This window comes from Halichoerus grypus, chromosome 15, assembly GCF_964656455.1.
Source record: "Halichoerus grypus chromosome 15, mHalGry1.hap1.1, whole genome shotgun sequence".
NCBI lineage: Eukaryota > Metazoa > Chordata > Mammalia > Carnivora > Phocidae > Halichoerus > Halichoerus grypus.
In genome coordinates, this window is record NC_135726.1 from 53,772,555 (window position 1) to 53,795,876 (window position 23,322).

At 51.8% G+C, this 23,322-nt stretch overlaps 3 protein-coding genes and 1 long non-coding RNA gene across 7 annotated transcripts; 3 read left to right on the plus strand and 1 right to left on the minus strand.

The window, feature by feature from the left end:
• The first annotated feature begins 8 nt into the window (after nucleotides 1-8).
• Nucleotides 9-7,653, plus strand: DHDH (dihydrodiol dehydrogenase). Its single transcript, XM_036124543.2, is given in 8 exon segments — nucleotides 9-136; nucleotides 519-630; nucleotides 1,111-1,274; nucleotides 3,543-3,561; nucleotides 3,564-3,794; nucleotides 6,187-6,311; nucleotides 7,109-7,262; nucleotides 7,506-7,653. Coding segments are annotated over 8 exon segments (1,005 nt in total). The 5' UTR covers nucleotides 9-46; the 3' UTR covers nucleotides 7,616-7,653.
• Nucleotides 135-22,092, minus strand: LOC118555993 (uncharacterized). Of its 3 annotated transcripts, none has more exons than XR_013444044.1 (5): nucleotides 21,967-22,092; nucleotides 12,861-13,102; nucleotides 10,787-10,879; nucleotides 9,011-9,057; nucleotides 135-293 (listed from the first exon to the last, which is right to left on the minus strand). It is a non-coding gene; the product is annotated as an uncharacterized LOC118555993 (long non-coding RNA). The 3 variants fall into 3 exon arrangements; XR_013444045.1 differs by lacking the exon at nucleotides 21,967-22,092 and adding an exon at nucleotides 14,468-14,697; XR_004927249.2 differs by lacking the exon at nucleotides 9,011-9,057.
• On the plus strand, nucleotides 14,730-18,791 carry BAX (BCL2 associated X, apoptosis regulator). Of its 2 annotated transcripts, XM_036124544.2 has the most exons (6): nucleotides 14,730-14,824; nucleotides 15,401-15,452; nucleotides 15,543-15,689; nucleotides 16,016-16,151; nucleotides 18,075-18,179; nucleotides 18,608-18,791. In XM_036124544.2, exons 1-6 carry the CDS (start codon nucleotides 14,791-14,793, stop codon nucleotides 18,710-18,712), a joined length of 579 nt encoding a protein of 192 aa, XP_035980437.1. In that variant the 5' UTR covers nucleotides 14,730-14,790; the 3' UTR covers nucleotides 18,713-18,791. The 2 variants fall into 2 exon arrangements, with proteins under 2 accessions (XP_035980437.1, XP_077918528.1); XM_078062402.1 differs by lacking the exon at nucleotides 15,401-15,452 and having other exon boundaries at nucleotides 14,739-14,824.
• Nucleotides 21,587-23,071, plus strand: FTL (ferritin light chain). Its single transcript, XM_036124545.2, has 4 exons — nucleotides 21,587-21,917; nucleotides 22,087-22,233; nucleotides 22,518-22,643; nucleotides 22,760-23,071. The coding sequence occupies exons 1-4, from the start codon at nucleotides 21,816-21,818 to the stop codon at nucleotides 22,910-22,912; spliced, it is 528 nt and encodes a 175-aa protein (XP_035980438.1). The 5' UTR covers nucleotides 21,587-21,815; the 3' UTR covers nucleotides 22,913-23,071.
• Nucleotides 23,072-23,322: the final 251 nt, after the last annotated feature.

Genomic DNA, 23,322 nt, shown 5'->3' on the forward strand with positions numbered 1-23,322 from the left:
ATTTCCAGGCGCAGGTGGCAAGACTTTGGGATCCCAGGTTTTGGCGATGGCCCTTCGCTGGGGCATCGTGTCAGTCGGCCTTATCTCCAGCGATTTCACGACCGTGCTGCGAACGCTGCCTCGCTCCGAGCACCAGGTCCACCCTCCCTCCGGAACCCTGTGGAAGAGCAGGCCGGGGAGCCGGGACTCCTGGGTCTGAGGGAGGAGGGAGCCAGGGTTCCCTACTCCTTTCTCCACATTTCTGTCCTGTGAACTCGGGTTTCGTCAAGTTTGGGAGGGTTTTGTTTGAACTACTGCGAAGAGAAGAAATTTAGGTATTAGGGGATTTAATAATCGCTTGCCCCAGATCTCTCTTTTTCAGGACCCGTGTCGGGCCCCCGTCACGCCCTCCCCCAGGAACCCCTCCCTTCGCCTCCGTCCTGGGGGACATAATTTTTGTTATTCTGGGGCTTTCTCCATCAACGTCCCTCCCATCCACCTGCCCCAGCCGCGCAAGTCTGACCCTAGCGTCCCTCCAGGTTGTGGCGGTAGCGGCCCGAGACCTGAGCCGGGCGAAGGAGTTTGCGAGGAAACATGACATCCCCAAGGCCTATGGGTCCTATGAGGAGCTGGCCAAAGACCCGAATGTGGGTGAGTGGCAAGGGCAGCCGAGGCCACCGCGGCGCTGCCTCTAGCCTGCTCCGTAGGATAAACAAGGCTCCGCGGGATGGTCCAATCCCTGTGTGCTTCTGGAAGGATCGGCGGCTGGGAACCAGAACTGTAGGAACGGCTTTGGTCTGGGATTCACAGTCTAGTATGAAATTGCGTTTAGAAACCAGGCCTCGGCGGTTTGGGAGGGGCCTGAATTTGTAAGTGAGCCCGTTTAAGCTTTTTTCTTTTTTTAAAGATTTTTATTTATTTATTCATTTATTTGAGAGAGAGAGAGCACGAGAGCACAAGCAGCGGGAGCTGCAGAGAGAAAGGGAGAAACAGGCTCCCCACGACTGTCCTTGGTCGGTGGGACCCGAGTTCCTAGGATGCTGGGGGCGGGGTCTCTAGGTTGTGGGCGGGTCCCGGAGGGCTGGGGTGGGCGGGGCTTCTGATCTCTCGACCTCCTACCTTCCAATCTAGAGGTGGCCTACATTGGCACCCAGCACCCCCAGCACAAGGCCGCAGTGTTGCTATGCCTGGCAGCGGGCAAGGCCGTCCTGTGCGAGAAGCCCATGGGCGTGAACGCTGCGGAAGTTCGCGAAATGGTTGCGGAAGCCCGATCCCGAGGCCTCTTTCTTATGGAGGTGAGGGTGGAGGGGACCTTCCAACCTCCAACGTAGCGCTTCATGCCATGACTAAACATGGTTGCCAGTGGACTTTTTTTTTGGAGGAACACAACAGAAGGGTTTGTCAAGAACAAAGACGGCCACAGAGTGAACTGGGTGGGGTTGGTGTGTTTTCCAGGATGTAGTTGAAATCCGCTAGCAACATCGAGTGAGAGGCATTGCTTAGCAAACGTGACCGCCTGAAAGACACTTTGTCAGCTTTTCAGAGTGAGAGTGGCACAGAATAGCAATAGGCAGAGTTTGGGTGGATTTCCAAGGATAGTGGTCAGAAGGACCAGGGCAATTCTCAAGGTCATCCTGCCTTTGCTTTTCCCCTTATCAGACATGGCTACATATAGGGGAACTCTGACAGTTGGCAGAGTGCCAGTAATTAAAATTGCTGCCCGGGCACCTGGGTGGCTCAGTCGTTAAGTGTCCGCCTTCAGCTCAGGTCATGATTCCAGGGTCCTGGGATGGAGCCCCACATCAGGCTCCCTGCTCAGCGGGAAGCCTGCTTCTCCCTCTCCCACTCCCTCTGCTTGTGTTCCCTCTCTCGCTGTGTCTCTCTCTGTTCATAAATAAATTCTTTTAAAAAAATAAATAAAAATAAAAACAAAATGGCTGCCAAATGACCTCTAGAAGCTATTTTCACATTAAGGAGTCTTGTGGTTCTTAAGTGCTCCCTCGCTGTAGGGTCTGCCAGTAGTCCAACAGCTGCCTCTTACTTCCCTGTGTCCTAGCTGGCTGTCCTGGGCCCAGTACTGCTCCCAGTCTGCAAGGTTCTCTGTGCCCAAGGAGGAGAGAGTCAAGATTTACTATGGTTACTCAGTGCTTCTGGTTCGCACTGGGCTTCGGCAGTGCCAAAGTTCTGAATTTATTGCTTCCTTGTTTTTTATTGGCACCAGTTGTGTTCCAGATCCAACCCTAGGAACTGGGGATTCATAATGGGTGAGACACAGGCTCAGTTTTCAAGGAGCTCAAGGTCTGCTACACTCACAGAAATGGGCTATCACAATGCCCAGTTGCACAAACTTTCATAGATATAGTACTGGGCAGCTGACAGAACACAGAGGCATCAGCCCAGTGTGAGGGATAGTCAAGGAAGTTTCCCACAGGTAGGGACTGATCTGAGCCTTAAAGGGAAAGTACATTGCACAGGTAAATGGGCCCGAGGGGGAAAGCAGAGTTAAGATTGTTTTTTTTTTTTTTTAAGATTTTATTTATTCATTTGAGACACAGAGATACAGAGAGAGAGAGAGAAAGCATGAGCAGGGAGAGAGGCAGAGGGAGAGGGAGAAGCAGGCTCCCCGCTGAGCCAGGAGCCCGATGTGGGGCTCGATCCCAGGACCCTGGGATCATGACCTGAGCTGAAGGCAGCCGCTTAACCATCTGAGCCACCCAGGCGCCCCCAGAGTTAAGACTTAAAGAAAACAAGACTGGGCAGATCTCATGTATTTAGTGTGAACTTGACCTTGGACAGGCTTTAGAGTCAGAGGACTCTAGACTCCATCTCACCAGTTCCAAGCTCTGTGATCTTGGACAAGTAATTTGAGACAGGGTCAACTCTAGGAGAAGGAAAGTTGCCTCTGGGGCCACGTGGAGAGTGGTCTGGAGTGGGGAGACCGCATGTATTAGTTTGCCAGGGATGCCATAACAGTACCACCACAGACTGGGTGACTTAAACAACAGAGATTTATTTTCTCCTACTTCTGGAAGCTAGAAGTCTGCGATCAAGGTGTCAGCAGTGCTGGTTTCTCCTAAGGCCTCCCTCCTTGGCTCCTTCCTCTGTGTCACTGTCCTCATCTCTTCCTGTTGGTTTAGGGCCCTCTATAATGACTTCATTTTAACCTAACTACCTCTTTAAAAACCCCATCTCCACCCTGGGAGGTACTGGGGTGGGGGGTGGGGGGGAATGGGCGGTTAGGACCTCAACCTGAATTTGGTGGAAACACAATTGAGCCCGTAACATTGGGAGACTGGGGGAATGGTCCAGAGAAGAAAGGACTAAGGCCAGAGTTGGGGCCATGGGAATGGAGAGGAGAGGAGAGGGCAGAGGGACTCAGGGCCAGGACACAACCTGGGGACTGAGCAGGGCTGTGGAAGGGAGGGGGAGGGCTCCTGTGTGGAGAGTGGGGAGCAGCAGTGCTTCCTCCCCAGAAGGGAGGGGAAGGGATTGGTTAACTCCTGGGTCCTGACGTCTTTCTTTCCTTTTCCACTGTCCTTCCTCCTCCCCTCTGTGGTGTGCAGGCCATCTGGACCTGCTTCTTTCTGCTGTACAGGCTCTGAGGTCGGCTGTGTCTCAGGGAATTCTGGGGGATCTCCGGGTGGCTCGGGCAGAATTTGGGAAGGACCTCAGCCACGTGCCCCGGGCCGTAGACAGAGCCCAGGCTGGTGGTGCCCTGCTGGACCTTGGCATCTACTGCGTCCAGTTCATCTCTATGGTCTTTGGTGGGCAGAAGCCAGAAAAGATTTCAGCCGTGGGAAGACTCCATGAAACAGGTATTGTCTATCCTGGACCATATGATGATGGTAAGAGTGATCCTCCCTCACTGGGAGCCCTGAGCTGGGGATAAGTCTCCTAGCCCATGAGAATCAGGTTAGACAGCTGTAGGAACTTCCTGCCTGAAGTCAAAGAGGATCAGAGTTGAGAGTGTGGGCAGGCTCTGTCCTGGGGTTTGCTGTGTGATTTTAGCCAAGGGACTCAACATCTCTGAGTCGTAGTTACTGGTAAAATGTTAATAACAGGGTTGTCATAGGGGCACGTGGCTGGCTTAGTCAGTAGAGCCTGTGACTCTTGATCTCGGGGTTGTGAGTTTGAGCCCCACATTGGGAATAGAGAGAGAGAAAGAAAGAAAGGGGTACTGGAGTTCTCATAAAGAGTTAATGAAGTCAGTTGTTTTTTTTTTTTTTTTCCATCTGGCTAGTTTGGCCTCATTCACACTGTGGGCTAAGTTTTAGGTGCAGCAAAAAGCAGGCCCTAGGGTGCAAGCATTTTTCAAACTTTTGCCTCTACCTTGTTTGCTACTGTTTTAAAGCCAGCTCAGATTTCAGAGGTGGGCAAGTAGCCTATACCTCTTTTTTTTTTTTAAAGATTTTATTTATTTATTTGAGAGAGAGAGAGAATGAGAGACAGAGAGCATGAGACGGGGGAGGGTCAGAGGGAGAAGCAGACTCCCTGCCAAGCAGGGAGCCCAATGCGGGACTCGATCCCGGGACTCCAGGATCATGACCTGAGCCAAAGGCAGTCGCTTAACCAACTGAGCCACCCAGGCGCCCAGTAGCCTATACTTCTTGATGGAAGGAGCTGCAAAGACATATTGCCAAGGGTTGCTCACAGCGGGATGAGAGGAATTCCCGTGGCCATCTCCGCAAATGGCCCCACAGAAGGCAATGAATCACCAGGAAAATATACACGGGTGGATGTCACACTTTAGAAAAGCTTCTCAGTCTAACATCTGGCCAACTTTTAGGCTAAATAGTAGCTCCAAAAACAGATTTTCTTGGGCGCCTGGGTGGCTCAGTCGTTAAGCGTCTGCCTTCGGCTCAGGTCATGATCCCAGGGTCCTGGGATCGAGTCCCACATCGGGCTCCCTGCTCGGCAAGAAGCCTGCTTCTCCCTCTCCCATTCCCCTTGCTTGTGTTCCTGCTCTCGCTATCTCTCTCTCTGTCAAATAAATAAATAAAATCTTTAAAAAAAAACAAAAACAAAAACAAAAAAAAAAACAAAAACAGATTTTCTTTATCAAGTGCTTCCTCTGCGTTAGGGTTATTAGAGGGATGATTCCCCTGAGCTAGATATATTGTAGATGAGGAAACTGGGACAGAGGGTGACTTATCCAGGCTCACAGAGCAGATCCAGGATAAGAACTTGGGGCACCTGGGCCCATATTCTCAGAGTCATGGGATAGAGCCCTGCATCAGGTTCTCTCTCTCCGTCTCCCTCTGCCTCTCTAGCTCATGCCCTCTCTCTCTTTCTCTCCCCCCTCCTTCTCTCTGAAATAAATTAATCTTTAAAAAAAAAAAAGGGAACTCGGGCTTATCTGAAAGCAAAAGAATTAGGTGGGTAGGTTCTTCCATCGAGGGCACGCACGATGTGTTCCAGAACCAGGCTAGTACTTTACGTGCTATGTTTAACTTAATGTTTAACTAATGCTTATATAGCCTTTATTGTCATCTAAATAGCCTTCCAAGTGCTTTGTGCATTTTACATCACTAGGTGTAATCCTGTAACAATGTATGAGACAGGTTCTATTATCCCCATTTTAGAGCTGAGGAAACTGATTCTCACAAACCGATGCAACAGGTTTAAGAGGGATGAAACGGAGGCTCTGAGAGGTTAAGTCTCTTTCTCTCTCTCTTTTTAAAGATTTATTTGAGAGAGAGAGAGAGAGAGAGAGCTCATGAATGGGGGGAAGGGGAGAGGGAGAGAATCTTCAAGCAGATGCCCCACTGAGCGCAGAACTCTATGCGGGGCTCAAAGCCTCGACCCTGAGATCACGACCTGAGCCAAAATCGAGTCAGACTCTTAACCGACTGAGGCCCCCAGGTGCCCCTACACATGTTTTGTTTTGTTTTTTTAAAGATTTTATTTATTTATTTGACAGAGAGAGACACAGCGAGAGAGGGAACACAAGCACGGGGAGTGGGAGAGGGAGAAGCAGGCTTCCCACTGAGCAGGGAGCCTGATGCGGGGCTTGATCCCAGGACCCTGGGATCATGACCTGAGCCGAAGGCGGACACTTAACCGGCTGAGCCACCCAGGCGCCCCATGCACACGTGGTTTTAGTGCCTCATTCTTTTTTCACTGCTGTGTTAGAGACGAGATCTCTTGCCCAACGTTCCATAGGCAGGATTTGAGACCAGGTGGTTCCCTGTCCTGTGCCTTCCCCAGGTGTGGATGACACTGTCACCATGCTCCTCCAGTACCCAGGAGGGATCCATGCCAGCTTCACCTGCAGCATCTCTGCTCAGCTCTCCAATATGGCCTTTGTGAGCGGTACCAAGGGCATGGCCCAGGTGGGGCACGACTGGCCAAGCTGGGAACCGTGGCCCCTCACAACAGGAGTGGACCAGTTGTGGTTGTTGGAGCTGGCTATGGGCTGAAGCAGCCTTTTCCCCCAGCATTGCTAAGGAATCCATCATCAACCACCAGGACAAGGGATGGGTTTGGACCTCCAGGCTCCTTCCTGAGGGTGAACTTCCTGGTCTGTCAAAAATCCTTAGGCCTGGGGAGAAACCGGTTCTTATGAACCATTCCTAGGGGGCAGCTGTGGCCTTTGGAATTGCTTCCAGGACTGGATCCAGGCATTACCAAAGAGCGGCTTCATTGGGCTTCATGGAGCCCTGTTGCTAGAAAGAAATCCTGTTCTTAGCAGAAGAATTTGGACCTTGCCCCAGGCTTGAACTGCAGAATTTGGACCTTGCCTGGGCACATCTCTATTTCCAGTTTGGCCTAGACTTGGGTATGGGAATATTATAGGCTTCCCAGGGCTCTGGGGCCAAAAAAAGAATCAAGTCTCCAACTAGGTAAGAAGGTACTGGATTGTCTAAGTCTCCTCCTTGCAAGGGAGATTCACACACATGTGAAGATAAGCTGTCCTCATGAGGTCTAAGCATCAGGTTAGAGAGGGGTTTGCCCCTGGGGAGATGGACAAGCTTCTATTGTGACAGTCCTGCTGCTGAGAAGCGAATCCTCAGCAATGGGGGTGGGGGGGCAAGTCTTCCTACCAGCCCCTAGCCACCAGGTGTGAGATGGAGGCCCCCAAATATCATTAGGCTGGAGCCCCCAGTAGCCACCTCTTCTCTCCCCCCAGATCCTCAACCCCTTCTGGTGCCCAACAGAGCTGGTGGTGAAGGGAGAGCATGAGGAGTTCCCGCTGCCCCCAACCCCAAGCAAGGAATTCAATTTTACAAATGGAGCAGGCATGGTTTATGAGGCCAAGCATGTCCGGGAGTGCCTGCGAAAGGGTAAGGATGTGGAGGATGGGTGAGAGAGTGGCAGGGTGGAGGGGCAAACCTGGTAGTGGAGGTGGGCCACTCCCCAATCCTCAGGCACTCTAAGTAGCTATCTAGAACTACAATTCCCAGGACCACCTGGGGCATCCATCTGCCTGAACCATGCATTACTCTGCCTCTTGGGATTCTGGGAACGGTAGTTCTTTTGATCTTGGAGGTGTGAGTAGGTGGGGTCCCTAACTGTACTCTCCCCAGGCCTGAAGGAAAGTCCTGTGATACCCCTGGTGGAAACTGAACTCCTGGCTGACATCCTTGAAGAAGTAAGGAAGGCCATCGGAGTCACCTTCCCCCAAGATAAACGCTGATGCATGCTGTGAATAAATAAAGACATAGCTCCCACAGAGATCTTGGCAATGGTGGTTTGGTGGGAGCTGGAGCAAAGAAGTCACCAAAGGGGTCACTAGAGAATAAATTTGGTAGAAGGATGTGGGGAGGGGGAGGAAGGCAGGGTCAGGACCACATTTCTCACAAGTTCTTGGAGCAGACACCTATGGGCAGATCCTTTGTTTGCCTACCATACCCTGTGTGACCCTGGGCAAGGAATTGCATGTGGGTAGGAGGTGTGTCCCTAACTGCACTCTCCTGCAGCCTCTCCCCGCCCCTGTTTCCTCATCAGCAGAGGAGAGACAGTACTAACCACCCTCTGGTGAGGATTAAATGAGATGGTATATGAACAGCCTCTGGTGCACGGTACATTCTCAACAAATGTTAACTGATGGCCCTTCACTTTGAGGTCAGGCCTTTCCCAAACTGGTCTCTAGAAGCTCCAGGCCTCCATTATGGTACCAAAGTCATTTCAACTGGAAAGAAGGGATTTGTCTTCAGTTTCTTTCTTTTTGTTATTTTTTTAAGATTTTATTTATTTATTTGAGAGAGAGAGAGGCCGGCTCCCCACTGAGCAGGGAGCCCAACATGGGGCTTGAATCCCAGGACCCCAGGATCATGACCTGAGCCGAAGGCAGATGCTTAACCGACTGAGCCACCCAGGTGGCCCTTGCCTTCGGTTTCTTTCTTTCTTTCTTTTTTTTTAAGATTTTATTTATTTATTTGAGAGAGAGAGAGAGCCCAAGAGGGGGTAGGGTCAGAGGGAGAAGCAGACTCCCTGCTGAGCAGGGAGCCCAACGTGGGACTTGATCCCGGGACTCCGGGATCATGACCTGAGCCAAAGGCAGTCGCTTAACCAACTGATCCACCCAGGCGCCCTTGCCTTCAGTTTCAATGGCCTTATTGGCAAAGCCTGGGTCATATGCCCCTCTGTGTGGCAGGTTTAGGATGTCCGTCCCACTAAACTTAAATTCCAAGCAGTTGGAGGGGGGCTATATGTGGGTGGTTGGCCAGCCAATTAGGGTTAGCTCTGTGCTCCAAGTAGGTCTAACTTTCGTATTTTTCTGTAATAGTTTGTGTAGGTTAGGTTATGCTGCAGTAACAAACAGCCCTCAAATCTCAACCTAGCATAACAGGTTTACGTTTCACTGGAGTTATGTATTAGCTGAGTTATGTATTAGCTGGAGTTATGTATTAGCTGAGATCTATATACCTGCTATCTAGGCTCACAGAGCCACTAAAATCTGGAGTCCTGCCAATCACCGTGGCCAAGGGAAGAAAGCTTTGGAGGCTCTGTTACCAAAACTTAAATGCCCTAGCACATAAACAGCATACATAATCTCTCGTAATTCATTCGCAAAAACTAGCCACACAACCTTGATGAGCCAGAGAGAGAGTCCAGGAAGTCCAATTCTACCAGGTTCTAGAAGATAGAGAGGATACATTGGGTTTACACTAATAATTCTCACTTTGAGCAAATGAGACAGACTAGACATCAGTCAAATGAGTTTTCTATTATTCTCTATTCCAAGTGCCATTATACATCATTAAGCTATCACTACACTGGTCTCAGTCCTCTGCTTGCTTGGTTTCCATCTTTTGTGTGGCAAACATGGCTAATGTCTCTGTAATCATTCACTTACGATGCAAAAGTTTTCACTGGACGTACGGCTGCCCAGCTAAAGACTACATTTCCCAGGCCCCCTTGCAACTAGGTTCTGGCCAATGGGATGTATGCAGCATCTGAGTTACGGCATTTTTTAGGCAAAGAGGATGGTCTCCCTTTCAACCTCTCCCTTCCTGGTACTGGAGTAGAGACGTGGTGTTGGGCATTGGCATGTCCGTCTTACACCATGAGATGGAAGCCATGTTTGCAGATGGTGGAGTCACAAGCTAGAAGGATAGAAGAAAGACACGACTATGGAGGTGGGCAGGCCCTGAGGTCTGCAGGGTGAGTTGGCAACCTGGAGACCCAGGAGAGCCAATGTTTAGTTCTAGTCTCAAGTCCAAAGGCCTGAGTTGAGTACCAGGAGAGCTGATGGTGTACTTCTCATCAGAAGGCCTGCAGCTTGAGATGCAGGAAGAGCTGATGTTTCAGTGTGAGCCAGAAGGTAGGAAGAAAGCCGATGTCCCAGTTCAGAGGCAGTCAGGCAGAAAGAATTCTTTCTTACTCTGAGGAGGGTCGGCCTTTTTGTTCTATTCAGGACTTCACCTGATTGGATGGGCTCACCCGCATGAGGGAACATAGTTTGCTTTACTAAGTCACCAATGTAAATGTTAAGCTCACCCAAAACACCCTCACAGAAACACCCAGAAAATGTAAGATCAGATTTCTGGATACTCTGTGGCCCAGCCAAGTTGACATAGAAAGTTAAGCACACACTCCCTGACACTGGAACTTCACTCCATATGTTCATATCGCTTGGTATTGCATATTCTTAGACTTTACATGAGAGGTCAATAAGCTTAATTGATGTTTAAGTCACAGTTATGTTAACTTTTCCTAAAGCAGCTGAATTGGTCTGCCACCTTACTATTTTCCAAAGATCTCTCCTGTCCCCACTCACTTCCCCCATGAAGAGTTGGAGTTCCTCTAGTTCCTCTCCTCTTAAAACTGAGTGTGCTCATGACTCAATCGTAGCCGCTGCAACATGGCAGAAGGTCAAGCCCCATGACTTGTGAGGTTGTCGGGCAAGGCAATGCAATGTCTTTCTTGTGAGCTGAAATACTCTTGAAACCTTCAGCCATAATGTCAGTAGTCCAGCTGTCCTGAAGCCACCAAGCCACAAGAAAGATTGAACTAACCCACACAGAAACCACATGGAAAGCCTAGAGACTCCACGAAGATAGAGATGCTCAATCAGCAGGTCCTGACCACTACGGACTCTACTGTTCCAGCTCCAGCTGCTGTCCGACTGAAAACACTGAGCGACCCCAAGCTGGAACTGCCCAGCTAAGCCTTCCCCAATTCCATTACCCACAGGCCTGTGCAAGATAATAAGATGCTTCCTGTGATCTGAAGCTGTTAAGCTCTGGGATGATCTGTTACACAGCAATAGCTAACCGGAACACCTGATATCACAACTTTTACAACATGAGAGATGGATTCATTTTTAACATGTCTAAGCAAAACTGGAACCCCCAAATCCTACCTGGTACTGGAGTAGAGACGTGGTGTTGGGCATTGGCGTGTCCATCTTACACCATGAGATGGAAGCCATGTTTGCAGATGGTGGAGTCACAAGCTAGAAGGATAGAAGAAAGACATGAAAAATTTCCTAGGTCAGCCACCAGGGCCCACTGCTCCTGAATAACCTAGCACCCACAACATAAAGGGTTCCTCTTTTCCTGGTGTGGCAACTGGTTTCTATGGTGGCTCTCAATGACCTCTACTTCCTGGTGTTCATGTCCTTGTGTCTCCCCTCTCCGGTGGGTGTGCTGGATCTAGTGATCTGGTAAAGGCAAAAGTGATGGGATGTCCCTTCTGAGACTAAGTGATAATAGACTGACTTCAGTCCTGCTTGCACTCCTGCTTGCTCACTGTGATGCAGCCAGCTGCCATGCTGTGAACTGCCCTATGAAGAGATCCCATGACAAGGAAGTGAGGACAGCCTGTGTCCAGCAGCCAGCAAGGAACTGAGATCCTCAGTCCAACATATCTCAAGGAACTGAGTCTTCCCAATAACCATGTAAGCATGCTTGGAAATGGATCCTTCCCCAGTTGAAACTTTGGATGAGACCAGAACCCCAGCTGACACCTTTCTGATAGCTTTGGGAGAGAATGTGAAACAGGGGACCTAGGTAAGCCACATCCAGATTCCGCCTATAACTTATATCATGTAATATAAATCTATGACTTTAAAATATCTGTAAGTTATATTTTTCTTTGTTAGAAGAGTTTTAAAATATCAGTTTCTTTCTCTCCTCTTTGGATGTACTATAAGTAGCAGATTCTATTAGCTTCATTGTCCTTTTTTTTTTTAAGATTTAGTATTTATTTATTTAACAGAGAGAGAGAGAGAGAACAAGCAGGGGGAGTGGCAGGAAGAGGGAGAAGGAGGCTCCCCGCTTAGCAGGGAGCCCAACGCAGAACTCGATCCCAGGACCCCGGGATCATGACCCAAGCTGAAGGGAGACACTTAACCAACTGAGCCACCCAGGCATCCCGTGTCCTTTTTTGTTTTAAGATTTTATTTATCTGAGGGGCGCCTGGGTGGCTCAGTCATTAAGTGTCTGCCTTCGGCTCGGGTCATGATCCCAGGGTCCTGGGATCAAGCCCTGCATCAGGCTCCCTGCTCGGCGGGAAGCCTGCTTCTCCCTTTCCCACTCCCCCTGCTTGTGCTCCCTCTCTCGCTGTCTCTCTCTCTGTCAAATAAATAAATAAAATCTTTAAAAAAAAAAAAGATTTTATTTATCTGAGAGAGAGCAGGGGAGAAAAAAGAGAGAGAGAGCATGGGGGGAGGGGCAGAGGGAGAGGGAGAGGCAGACTCCCCACTGAGCAGGGAGCCCCGACCCAGGGCTCAATCCAAGGACCCTGGGATCATGACTTGAGCCAAAGGCAGACACTTAACCAACTGAGTCACGCAGCCTCCCCAGCTTCACTGTCTTGTAATAATGTGTAAGACAGGGGCGTCTGGGTGGCTCAGTCAGTTAATCAGCCAACTCTTAAGTTTCAGCTCAGGTCATGATATCAGGGTCCTGGGTGGGGCCCTGTATTGGACTCTCTGCTCAACGGGGTGTCTGCTCGAAGATTCTCCCTTTCCCTCCTCCTGCCCATGCTATTTCTCTCTCTCTCTCTCTCTAAAATAAATAAATAAATCTTTTTTAAAAATGTGTAAGAGATTTTTCATTACCAGTGAGCCATGGGAGAGCTATGAGCGGGGAGGACCATGATCAGCTCTTGGTAGAGTAAGACCCTTCTAAGTCCATGTGGGGGATGGACTAGAGGGGAGAGACTGGAGTCTGGGAGGACATGGAAGAGGCAGGACCTATGAATGGGGCTGAGTAAGAAAGCCCTTGTGCAAACAACACAGCTGTCAAGCTGGACACCTGAGAGCACCCATGAGAACTCCTGTGCAACTTTGGAAAGTTCAGCTCCTTCTCTGGGCCTCAGTTTCCTCATCTGTAAATAGGTCATAATTATCCTTGATGTCTTAGTTATCTATCACTGTGAAATGAATTGCTCCCAAACGTCGCAGCTTAAAACAACAATAAATATTATCTCACACAATTTCTGAAGGTTGGAAATCTATGAGTGGCTTAGCAGAGTGCTTCTGGCTCAGGGTCTCTCGTGAGGCTGCAGTCAGGACATTGGTAGGGAGTGTTGTCATCTGAAGGCTTGACTAGAGCCGGAGCTTGTGTTTACAAAGTGGTTCACTCACAAGGCTGACGGACTTGGTTCTTCACCACGTGTGTTTCCCTGGACGATGACTGCTTGAGTGTCCTTACAACATGGCAGCTGGCTTCCTCTAAAGCGAGTGATCCAAGAGAGAGCAAAACAGAAGCTGCAGTAACTTTCACGACCTAACTTTGGAAGTCACACTCTGTCATTTATTTCCACTATATCCTATTGATCATGCTGCTCAGCCCTCTTTGGTGTGGGAGGGGACGACACAGGGGCATGAATACCTGGAGACTAAAATCGTCGGGGGCCATCTTGGAGGTGGGCTTCACAGTTCCAATGTAGCATCTTTGTTATTATAAACAGTTTTGACTTCAGAACTAGCTAAGAAGTTTTCTCCCCATTACTCAACGGCTGTACTGTTTAGAGGTTTGTAGCTGCATTAAAAGCCCTTTGTTCTCTTCTCTGTAATTAAGGCAAAGGAAGGGCTAATTCATTGGGCTGGAATAACAGGCACAGATTAAGTTAGCTTCAAAGTTAATAAGAGACACTATTTCCCCCAAGGACATGCTTTCTTTCTCACAGAGAAACTTTGTTCCCTAAAATCATAAAGTGTTGAAAAATCTATCAGTAAAAATGAAACATCCCACTCTTGCCCGTAATCATTTGAAACAGAGTAGCAGCTTCAATTTCCAATCTAGGTGCAGAGCTTCACATAAAGGCTTTCTGGACCCAATACTCCACATCTAGATTCACCTTGTAGTTTCCAAGGGTACAAGACCCTGGTTCCTCTTCACAGTCTGCACCTGATGTTGACCCTGACTTGCTTTGAGCCTATCATTTAGTTGTCACCTAAATTCTATCTTTCCTGCAAATCCTATAATAACTCTACCTTTTCCTTTGTTTGTCAAAATGCTCCATGGTTTCTCTCTTGTGTGGTCTCCATCATCACAATGGGTCAATAAACTTGACTTTGTCAGACTATGTTCCTCGTGGTGTTAGGCTGATGTATTAAGACTCCTATGATCTATTGCTATGGCTCCCAGGGGGAGGACCCTTGGGACCTAGATCCCTTCTCTTATATGCCCCACCCTTCATTATCTGACCCCAGCCTATTTTCTAATCTTGAGTTTTTTTTTTTTTTTTAAAGAGATATAATAATTTCCATGCAGTAAAGTGCGCATTTCGTATGTACAGTTGCATGAATTTTTCAACATGTGTATACCCAAGTAATCATCACCTAGATCAAGATACAGCTCATTTCAGCCCCCCACCCCACCCCCACACACAGGTGCCTGTCTCGGGGTCCTTCCCCTTTCATGCCCTGCCAATCTATCAGCATAGATTAGTTTTGCCACTTTTTGAACTTTATATTCCTTCTATTTCCACAAAAACAACTCACAGACTTTAATCATCTGAAACGTCCTGCCTCAGTGAATGATAATTTTGGCCTCCGATGTTCCTTCTGCCCTGGGGAGGGCTCAAATCCTACCTGAAACTTCCGAAAATGCCGCACGAATGAATGAATGAAAGTTAGAGCTGCCATGGAACGGGTGGCCGGGAGAAGGGCGCCACGACCGGTTCCTATAGGGAAGTACGGCTCGGACGGTCACGTGATAGGGGCCGAGTTCCCCCCGGCAGGAGAGGCCGGTGCGGTCACGTGACCTCACGGCCCTGCGGGGCGACTGCGGGCGGTCGCCATTTTGCGGGGCGGTCACGTGAGAGGACGCACGCTCAGTGGGCGGTCACGTGACCAGGGGCGTGCTGCGGCCGCCCGGGCGGACCCGGCGAGAGGCGGCGGCGGGAGCGGCGGTGATGGACGGGTCCGGGGAGCAACCCAGAGGCGGGGGTGAGGCGGGAGGCAGACGGGCGGGAGGAGGGCGAGCCCCCTCGCCGGCCGGCCCCACGATCGCTCCTGCCGGTCTGGGGCCGTGCGATCTCCAAGCACTCCGGGGCAGAAACTCCCGGATCGGGCGCTGCCAGCTTCCAGCCCCCTCCCTCCCCGGGGGTTCCCGGCTCTCTGGCCTCCGTGCCCCGATTCCTTCCTGTCTGGTGCTCTCGGACCGCCGAGAAGCTGGAGACCCCAGAATCCAAGCCCCCGGGGCAGGCCCGGGCTTGTCGCCGGCACCACTTCCTGGTGGGAGGGGCGGGTCTCTCATCTGTCCCCTCAGGCCAGGGGTCTGGATGTGTGAAGTGTTCCCTAAGCCGCCTCCGCCGGAAGAACGTAGGTTAGAGGCCTAGGCTCCCTGCCTTTTTCTCCATTAGAGACTCAGTTGTCCGGGCCCCTAGCCACTGTATCTACCAGGAACCCAGAAATGCAGGACCCCCTAGTGTTGTCCTCCCTCAGAGATCATGAGCCACCCTGGTTCCCTGGATCCCCTAGAACCCAAGAGTCCAGGCACCTCTTCCCTCCTTTCTCCTCTAGGGCCCACCAGCTCTGAGCAGATCATGAAGACAGGGGCCCTTTTGCTTCAGGGGTGAGTTTGAGGTGTGATTATTGCCAAGCGGATTTGAGGAGTGATGCCCCATTCTGATTCTGCACCCCCTACACTCCATTCCCACTCTAGTTTCATCCAAGATCGAGCAGGGCGAATGGGGGGAGAGACACCCGAGCTGGCCCTGGAGCAGGTGCCCCAGGATGCATCCACCAAGAAGCTGAGCGAGTGTCTCAAGCGCATCGGAGATGAACTGGACAGTAACATGGAATTACAGAGGTGTGGCCCCTGGGCCCCAGGAGTCCAGCCACTGGTCCCCTTCTCCCTCAGCCCATGGGTCCAGCTCGTCCAGCCCCCACTCTGCTCAGCACTCTGGACTCTCAGCCCTTCCTTCTTTTAGAATATTGAAACCCTCCCTCAGGGAGTCATTCTCCCCACATTCCTAACTGTCCGTCTTGTCCCTTTCCCCCATGTTGGCCCTCTCTCTTTCACGTCAGCCTGGCTTGGGCCTCAGTTTCCTTGTCTTTGGTATGAGGTGGATGCCAGGGTCTCCACATTCTGCCTGATCTTTCCTCCCCAGCACTGGCTTTTCTCTTTTCCTGCAGGATGATCGCAGCCGTGGACACAGACTCCCCCCGTGAGGTCTTTTTCCGAGTGGCAGCTGACATGTTTTCCGATGGCAACTTCAACTGGGGCCGGGTTGTTGCCCTCTTCTACTTTGCCAGCAAACTGGTGCTCAAGGTGGGCGGCTGCAGGGCAGTGAGCCCAGGGAAGCTCCATTCAGACCTACGAGGACCTAGGGGTTGTGAGGTCAACCCCTGTGGCAGCCCACTCACCAAAGGGAATGGAGAGAGCTATGGGCTGGTTGTTTGCTCCTTCATTTATTCATGCAGCATTTATTGGGCCTACTGTGTGCCCGACCTGTACTCGACACCCAAGATGCAGCACCAAACAGCGGGCTGGAGCCCTGCTCTCTTGGAGCTCACATTGTCCAATGGGTGCTGAGAGAAGTAAACTAGGATGATGTAATGCAAAGCGGTCGGAACAACTTCTAAGAGCGAGTGACATTAAAGCCAACGTTGCGGTGATCTATGAAGATCAGGGGGAAAGGCATCTGGTGGTGGCCACAGCAAGTGCAAAGGCCATGAGGCAGGACCAAGGCTGATGCATTGAGGGCAGATTGCAAGGGGTCTTGTGAGGGCCCCCCACAATCGATGTTAAAGATGTTAACTTTGCCATGAATGAGAGGGGAGTGACTGGCTGGTTTTAAACAGGAGTGAGGTGACCTGATTTATAAATTTAAAGGATTGTTCTAGCAAGCAAAATGTTAATTGTACAATCTAGGCTGTAAGCATATGGCTGTTCATTATGAAATCCTTTTAACTTTAAAATATCAGGGGAACGGGAGCCTAACAATTTTGGGGGGCCATTGTGCGTAGGAAAAAAGATATGGGGCAAAAGCTGGGAAGCTGGGAGGAGGCACCTGGAGTAGTTCTGGTGAATGATGACTGACCTGGCCTCCGTTGGTAGCAGTGGAGGCAGGGAGTAGATTTCTTTCTTTCTTTTTTTTTTTTTAAAGATTTTATTTATTTATTTGAGAGAGAGAGAATGAGAGACAGAGAGCATGAGAGGGAGGAGGGTCAGAGGGAGAAGCAGACTCCCTGCCGAGCAGGGAGCCCGATGCGGGACTCGATCCCAGGACTCCAGGATCATGACCTGAGCCGAAGGCAGTCGCTTAACCAACTGAGCCACCCAGGCGTCCCTCTTTTTTATTATTATTATTTTTTAAAGATTTTATTTATTTATTTGACAGAGAGAGAGACAGCGAGAGAGGGAACACAAGCAGGGGGAGTGGGAGAGGGAGAAGCAGGCTTCCCGCTGAGCAGGGAGCCCGATGCGGGGCTCGATCCCAGGACCCTGGGATCATGACCTGAGCCGAAGGCAGCCGCTTAACTGACTGAGCCACCCAGGCGCCCCCGGGAGTAGATTTCTTAATGTCTTTGCCAGATTGAGCTGATGGGGCTTGAATGCTGGAGGTGAGGGGGACAGCAGTCAGAGTGATGGTGGGGCTGTGTAAGGTGCTGGGGACAATAGGGAGGAAAGCAGCCAGATAAATAAAGGGTGGGAAGGGGAAGTTCAGGGAGTTGGAGAGTCATGGGCATGGAGGTATGTCTAGTCCTATCTAGTCTGAAGGTCAGAAAAGCCCTCTCTGGAGAAATTGACATTAGACCTGACATGAGAGCTTTGAGGGAGGAGTAAAAATTTGCTTGGTTGAAGCATGTTTAGGTAGAAGAATCAGCATGTACAAAGGTCCTGAGGCAGGGAAGAGTTGGTGGGAATGAAGATATGGAAGAAGGTAAATGAGACACAGAAAAGAAGTGGAAAATTGGAATGCGATCAAGTCAGAGCCTTCATACAGGGCCTTGTGGGCTAAGATATGCCTTTTGGTCTTTACCACCTGGGGAGCCATGGAAGGTATGTGAGCAGGGCAGTTGACCGCGACAAGATCCAGTTTATAATTTATGAAGCTCATTCTGAGTATGAGTGGAAGGAGACTGCAGTGGGGCAGGAGGGGAGGCAGAGTTGAGAAAGGAGGCTTGGGGCCACTGTCCCCAGACAGTGGGGACAAGGCTCAGTCCCTAAGGCCCACCCTACTCCCTGCAGGCCCTGTGTACCAAGGTGCCCGAGCTGATCAAGACCATTATGGGCTGGACACTGGACTTCCTTCGAGAGCGGCTGCTGGGCTGGATCCAGGACCAGGGTGGTTGGGTGAGGCCCCTAACCCCTCCCCCACTCCTCCGAGACCCCTGGGTCTTCCCGAGCCCACCAGTGTTGCCCTCTCTGACTCTGGATCATCAAATGGGGTCTGTAATGCATTTCCTCACATGTCTGATCAACTCCTAATTTGTCTGCTATCCTCTGACCTGTTGGTGACCCCTGACCTCCTGGTGACCTCTGACCTCTCAGTGACCTCTGACCTAACTAGTACCTTCTGTCCTTCCTGGTGCCTCCATTTCCTCTGGAGTCCCTCAAGTTTTTTGATAACCCTTTGATGCCAGCTGTTTGATATCCATTCATCTTAGGCTCTTGCCCCCACTCATGCCCTATGACCACCTCACTCCCTGATTTCCTCCTGTGTTGGCCCAAGGGCTGCCCCTTGGCCCAGCTGCTGAAGTGACTGATGTCCCTGTCCACAGGACGGCCTGCTGTCATACTTTGGGACACCCACGTGGCAGACAGTGACCATCTTCGTGGCTGGAGTGCTCACTGCATCACTTACCATCTGGAAAAAGATGGGCTGAGGCCACCAGCTGCCTTGGACTGTGTCTTTTCTGCATAAATTATGGCATTTTTCCGGGAGGGGTGGGGATTGGGGGTCATGGGCATTTTTCTTACTTTTGTAATTATTGGGGCGGGGGGGGCATGGGGAGGAGTGGTCTAGGGGGGCAATAAACCTCTTTCAGGCCACACTTCAGAGTCTGAATCACTGGGAGCCCACTCCTTGGCTGTCACAGGAGACCAGGCTTCAGGTGCTGACAAATCTTTTTCGAAGGAGCCTAGTGTCCTCTGGGTTAGTGAGGAGTTAGGTCTCCACTCTGCCCTCCAGGAGCATGCAGTCCTGAGGGAACTGAAGATCACTGTGTGGAAGCCTACGGTCTTGTGCTGGAGGCAGCACTGGGCAAGGCCAAGCCAAGCAGTGGAGCCTGGGGCTTTAGGGAAAGAGAACAGTGCAGCAGGCCCTGGAGAACTAGGGCTTGGAAGCTTCCACCACATGGGACCAAAGGAAGTTGCACTTACTGAGGTGGAGAATGGGGGGGGGGGGGAGAGATGGGAGGCCTTGGGAGGACTTACTGGACCACGAGAGGGCTCTAGAGCCCTGTGGAGAAGTTACTGGAGGTCAGAAGGCTGGAATCGGGGGTTCTGAGAGAGAGGACAAGGCCTGAGCCAGTGCTGTGTGGCCTAAGGGGACAGGGCTGGACACCTGTTGCGTGGGGAGGGGCTGGCCTAGTAACTGGGTGGGACCCTCCAGGAAAGCAGGCCCTAGTGAGGATGCTGGAAAGCTGCCTTGTAGATTGGACACAGAAAAGGAAATAGAGATTAAGATCACTTGGTCATAGGGTCTGTTGTACCTTCTCTCTGGGTCTCTCCCCCCCCCCCCCCGCCCCGGTCTTTCTGTCCTCTGTCTCTCTGGGCCTCTTGTTTTCCCCCATCCCATGATCTACCCCTCACCCCCAAGATCTCAGTCCTTTTTCAGATCGTTTTTGTCTCCCCACTTCCTCTCCCTCTACCAGTGAGCACTTGTGAAGAAGCCACCTCTCTGCCAGCGGGGCCTACTGGAGGCTAAAGGTCTTTAGGCTGAGGTATGAAATTTGGTGAATGAGTAACTCAAGCCCCATTGTGACTGTGTGCCTGGGGTAACTGCCCCTCCCCCAGAGACTCTCCCCGGAGACACCAAGTAGGGGGAGAGCTGACAGATAAGATAGCAGTGAGGGGAGACTGAGTCAACTGCCCAGAGAGGGGCCAGTATGACCACAGGCAGGAGACCAGGGAAAACATCAAGGCAACTAAAAAGACCGTAAGACTCGGAGACAAAGCACACTCGCATCTTGGGGGAGTGGGCCAGACCTGGTTCCCAGCCAGGCCTAGTTCTCATGGTCCCAGCCAGTTTGCAGTCTGCCATGGACACGAGGTCAGTCAGTGGCCCCACCCCGCCTCTGCCTGAGACCCTTCCTGCTGAGTTCAGCATGACTCAGCACGGCTGCTCCCCTGGCCACGGGCCCAGGTGCCCCTTAAGGACCCCAGATACCAGCCTGGTCCAGCAACCTCTGGGTCAGGAGACACCCCCCTGCCTGGGCTGTTTGGAGTGTCCCCCCTGTAAAGCAGGCCTCAGTGGCTTCAGCTCCCCTGCCCAACCCCCACTGGCTACCCTCATTAGGGCACTGAAAATAGGGTCAAGTTCCTGTCTTTCTCTCCTTTTCCCCCCTCTAGGACGGGGAGTTCCTTGAGGGCAGAGTCCTGGTTTGAGCCAGCTCTGCTTCCCAGACACCAGCCTGCAACTGACAGACTTAAAAAATGTACATTGGTTAAAGACACATCCCATCCACAGGTCTGCAGACCCTCCTTGTTTCCCCAGAACCCAGGGCTTCTCTTTGGGAGCTTCAAGAAGCATGTGTTAAGCAAGACAGGGACTGCTTCAGAGCCAAAGAGAATTCCAAGTCTCTGGCTGCCCTCAGAATAGTCTCCAGGAAAAGCAGCGTGAGAGACCCTAAAGCTTGAGTGTCATTTCAGCCTTACCTTACGCATGTCAGCTTCCAGAAAAACAGGCCCCTGAAATAGCCCCAAGGTATTCCAAATGGCCCAATCTTTCAAAGGCTCCACAGACCTCCTACCTCTTAAAAATTCCTTACGAGGCTTCCAGAAATATCCCAGTCCCCTATGGGGGGGGTGCAGGAGGACCCCCAAGGCTCTAGAACTGTCCTTTTAATCTTGAAGATCACTTCATGAGTATTAAGACACACACACCACCACCACTTCTCTCCCAGGGGAAGATTCCAGAAAATAAGGACTTCCAACCTGAGCTCTAGTGCTACAGAAATTCCCAATCCTTGAGTGAACCCCAGGGCTCCAGGTCCCCCCTTTCAATCCATCTATCAGAGAGATCCCCAAGATTCCAGAAATATCTCACCGCACCGCCTTCCAAACTTCTTAATGATCCGGGGACCCCTTATCTTCCAGAGCAAACCCCAGTCATCTGGAGGTCTCCGCACCTCTTGAGAAACCTCCAGGGCGCCAGAAAGGTCCATGCTCTAAGAGACAACCCCAGAATCCAACCTACTTTCCTGAGACAAACCCAAGACTCCAGAGTCATAATTTTCCAGGGCTCCCAGTGTCCCCATCAACCTTCCACCTACCAGGGAGACCCCCACAAACCCGACGTCCCAGAATCAGCCCCATGACCCTTACACCCCCGCAACCCACCCCCCACCTCCGCTTCCCCATTTCACAACAGCCTCGCGCTACTGGCGCGTGACTTCCCCACTTCTGGGCGGGGGTCTGGGACTCCTATCAGCTCGGATTGGTCAATACCTGGTCCTAAGTCCCGCCTTCCAGCACCGCGGATTGGCCGATCGCTCTCCCTGAACGGCCCACCCCCGAGGGCCCGCGCGCTATAAAAGAAGCCGCCTTGGCCGCGGTCTCTAGCAGTGCGCCCGGCGGTCCTGCGGCTCTGTCTCTTGCTTCAACAGTGTTTGGACGGAACAGACCCAGGGACGCCCCTCCAACCAGCCAACGACCACCCTCCAACCTCTTTTCCAGTCGCAACCTTGGGAGCCATCTTCTTGGCTACCTGCTGCCTCCGGGACCAGCCAACAGCCAATTTCGAGCTTACCTTACCACCAATCAACCATGAGCTCCCAGATTCGTCAGAATTATTCCACCGAGGTGGAGGCCGCCGTCAACCGCCTGGTCAACATGCACCTGCGGGCCTCCTACACCTACCTCTCTCTGGTGAGGGTCCCCAGGACGCCCCCAGCCTAAGTTGCCCCCAAGTGCGCACCTCCGGCCCTCTGCGCACGCGCTGGCCGCCTTTGTCCCGTAGGGTAGTCGGAGGGCGGAGTCCGGGCTCCTGGGCGGCCTTTCTTCCCGCTAACCGTTTTTCGCGCTTCCCATCCCGCAGGGCTTCTATTTCGACCGTGACGATGTGGCTCTGGAAGGCGTGCGCCACTTCTTCCGCGAGTTGGCTGAGGAGAAGCGCGAGGGCGCCGAGCGTCTCTTGAAGATGCAAAACCAGCGTGGCGGCCGCGCCCTCTTCCAGGACGTCCAGGTAAGTAGTGTGCGGGCGGCGGACTACAGGTCCCAGTAGTCCGTGCGCGCGCCCAGCGCCTTGACCGTCGCGGTGTAGGCCCCGCGTGGGCTTCTGGACGATTGTGTTCGCTCTTGTGCGGCGCAAAATGGAGGCGCGCGCACTTTCCCGAAGACGTAGCTGTCCACACCGCAACGGGGTCTCCTGGGATGGGTAGTTGTAGGAGCCTGGGCGTGATGGACGCAAGCCCTTAGACGCTTTTGCGGTCTGTTTAGCTAGTCCTGAGCCCTCTGTCCTCTGTACAGAAGCCGTCCCAAGATGAGTGGGGGAAAACCCTGGACGCCATGGAAGCTGCCCTGGTTCTGGAGAAGAGCCTGAACCAGGCCCTTTTGGATCTGCATGCCCTGGGTTCTGCCCGCGCAGACCCCCATGTAAGTACTCCTTCCATCCACATTTAATTGGGCAAATTTCCCTTTGAGCCTCGTTTCCCCATCTGTCACACTGTGGATGCGTAAGTGGCAACGTTTTCTCCTCTTCTGTCACTCAGCTCTGTGACTTCCTGGAGAACCACTTCCTAGATGAGGAGGTGAAACTCATCAAGAAGATGGGCGACCACCTGACTAACCTCCGCAGGCTGGCCGGCCCCCAGGCTGGACTGGGCGAGTATCTCTTCGAGAGGCTCACTCTCAAGCACGACTAGGTGGAGACCAGCAGCCTTTGAGGGGGCCCCTCTGACAGCCCCCTGGTGCCAGAGCTTGTGCCTCAGCCTCTCCCTGCAGCCACGAGACAGCTTTTTAACCACCCTGGAGCCCTCCCCCAAGCCTTGGACCAAGTGGAAACAATAAAGCTTTTTGCAGCAGCTGGTGGTTTGGGGTGTGTTTTTGTTGTGCTTGCGTGTATGGTGTGGGAAATGAGGTGGTATCTATTTTCAGAAGGCCTGTAGCTGGACTGCCCTGGCAGGGAGCTGGGTGTTGGCCCCGCGTCCCATCTTTGCTGTTACTCTAAGCTCTAATCTTAACCTGGGGGGGGGGGGGGGAGTAGCAGCTTCTCCGCTTGGCTGGGCTGTTAACTGTCCTTCCTACAGTGCAGAGCCTAGACTCCAAGGACAGT

What these genes read in the sequence shown, in the direction of transcription:
- BAX (XM_036124544.2), top strand. Translation starts at nt 14,791, where the DNA reads ATGGACGGGTCCGGGGAGCAACCCAGAGGCGGGG. An exon ending in GGGGCCCTTTTGCTTCAGGG is followed by an intron (nt 15,453 to 15,542) that starts GTGAGTTTGAGG and finishes TTCCCACTCTAG; the next exon opens with TTTCATCCAAGATCGAGCAG. An exon ending in AGTAACATGGAATTACAGAG is followed by an intron (nt 15,690 to 16,015) that starts GTGTGGCCCCTG and finishes CTTTTCCTGCAG; the next exon opens with GATGATCGCAGCCGTGGACA.
- FTL (XM_036124545.2), top strand. Translation starts at nt 21,816, where the DNA reads ATGAGCTCCCAGATTCGTCAGAATTATTCCACCGAGGTGGAGGCCGCC. An exon ending in CCTACACCTACCTCTCTCTG is followed by an intron (nt 21,918 to 22,086) that starts GTGAGGGTCCCC and finishes CCCATCCCGCAG; the next exon opens with GGCTTCTATTTCGACCGTGA. An exon ending in CCCTCTTCCAGGACGTCCAG is followed by an intron (nt 22,234 to 22,517) that starts GTAAGTAGTGTG and finishes TCCTCTGTACAG; the next exon opens with AAGCCGTCCCAAGATGAGTG.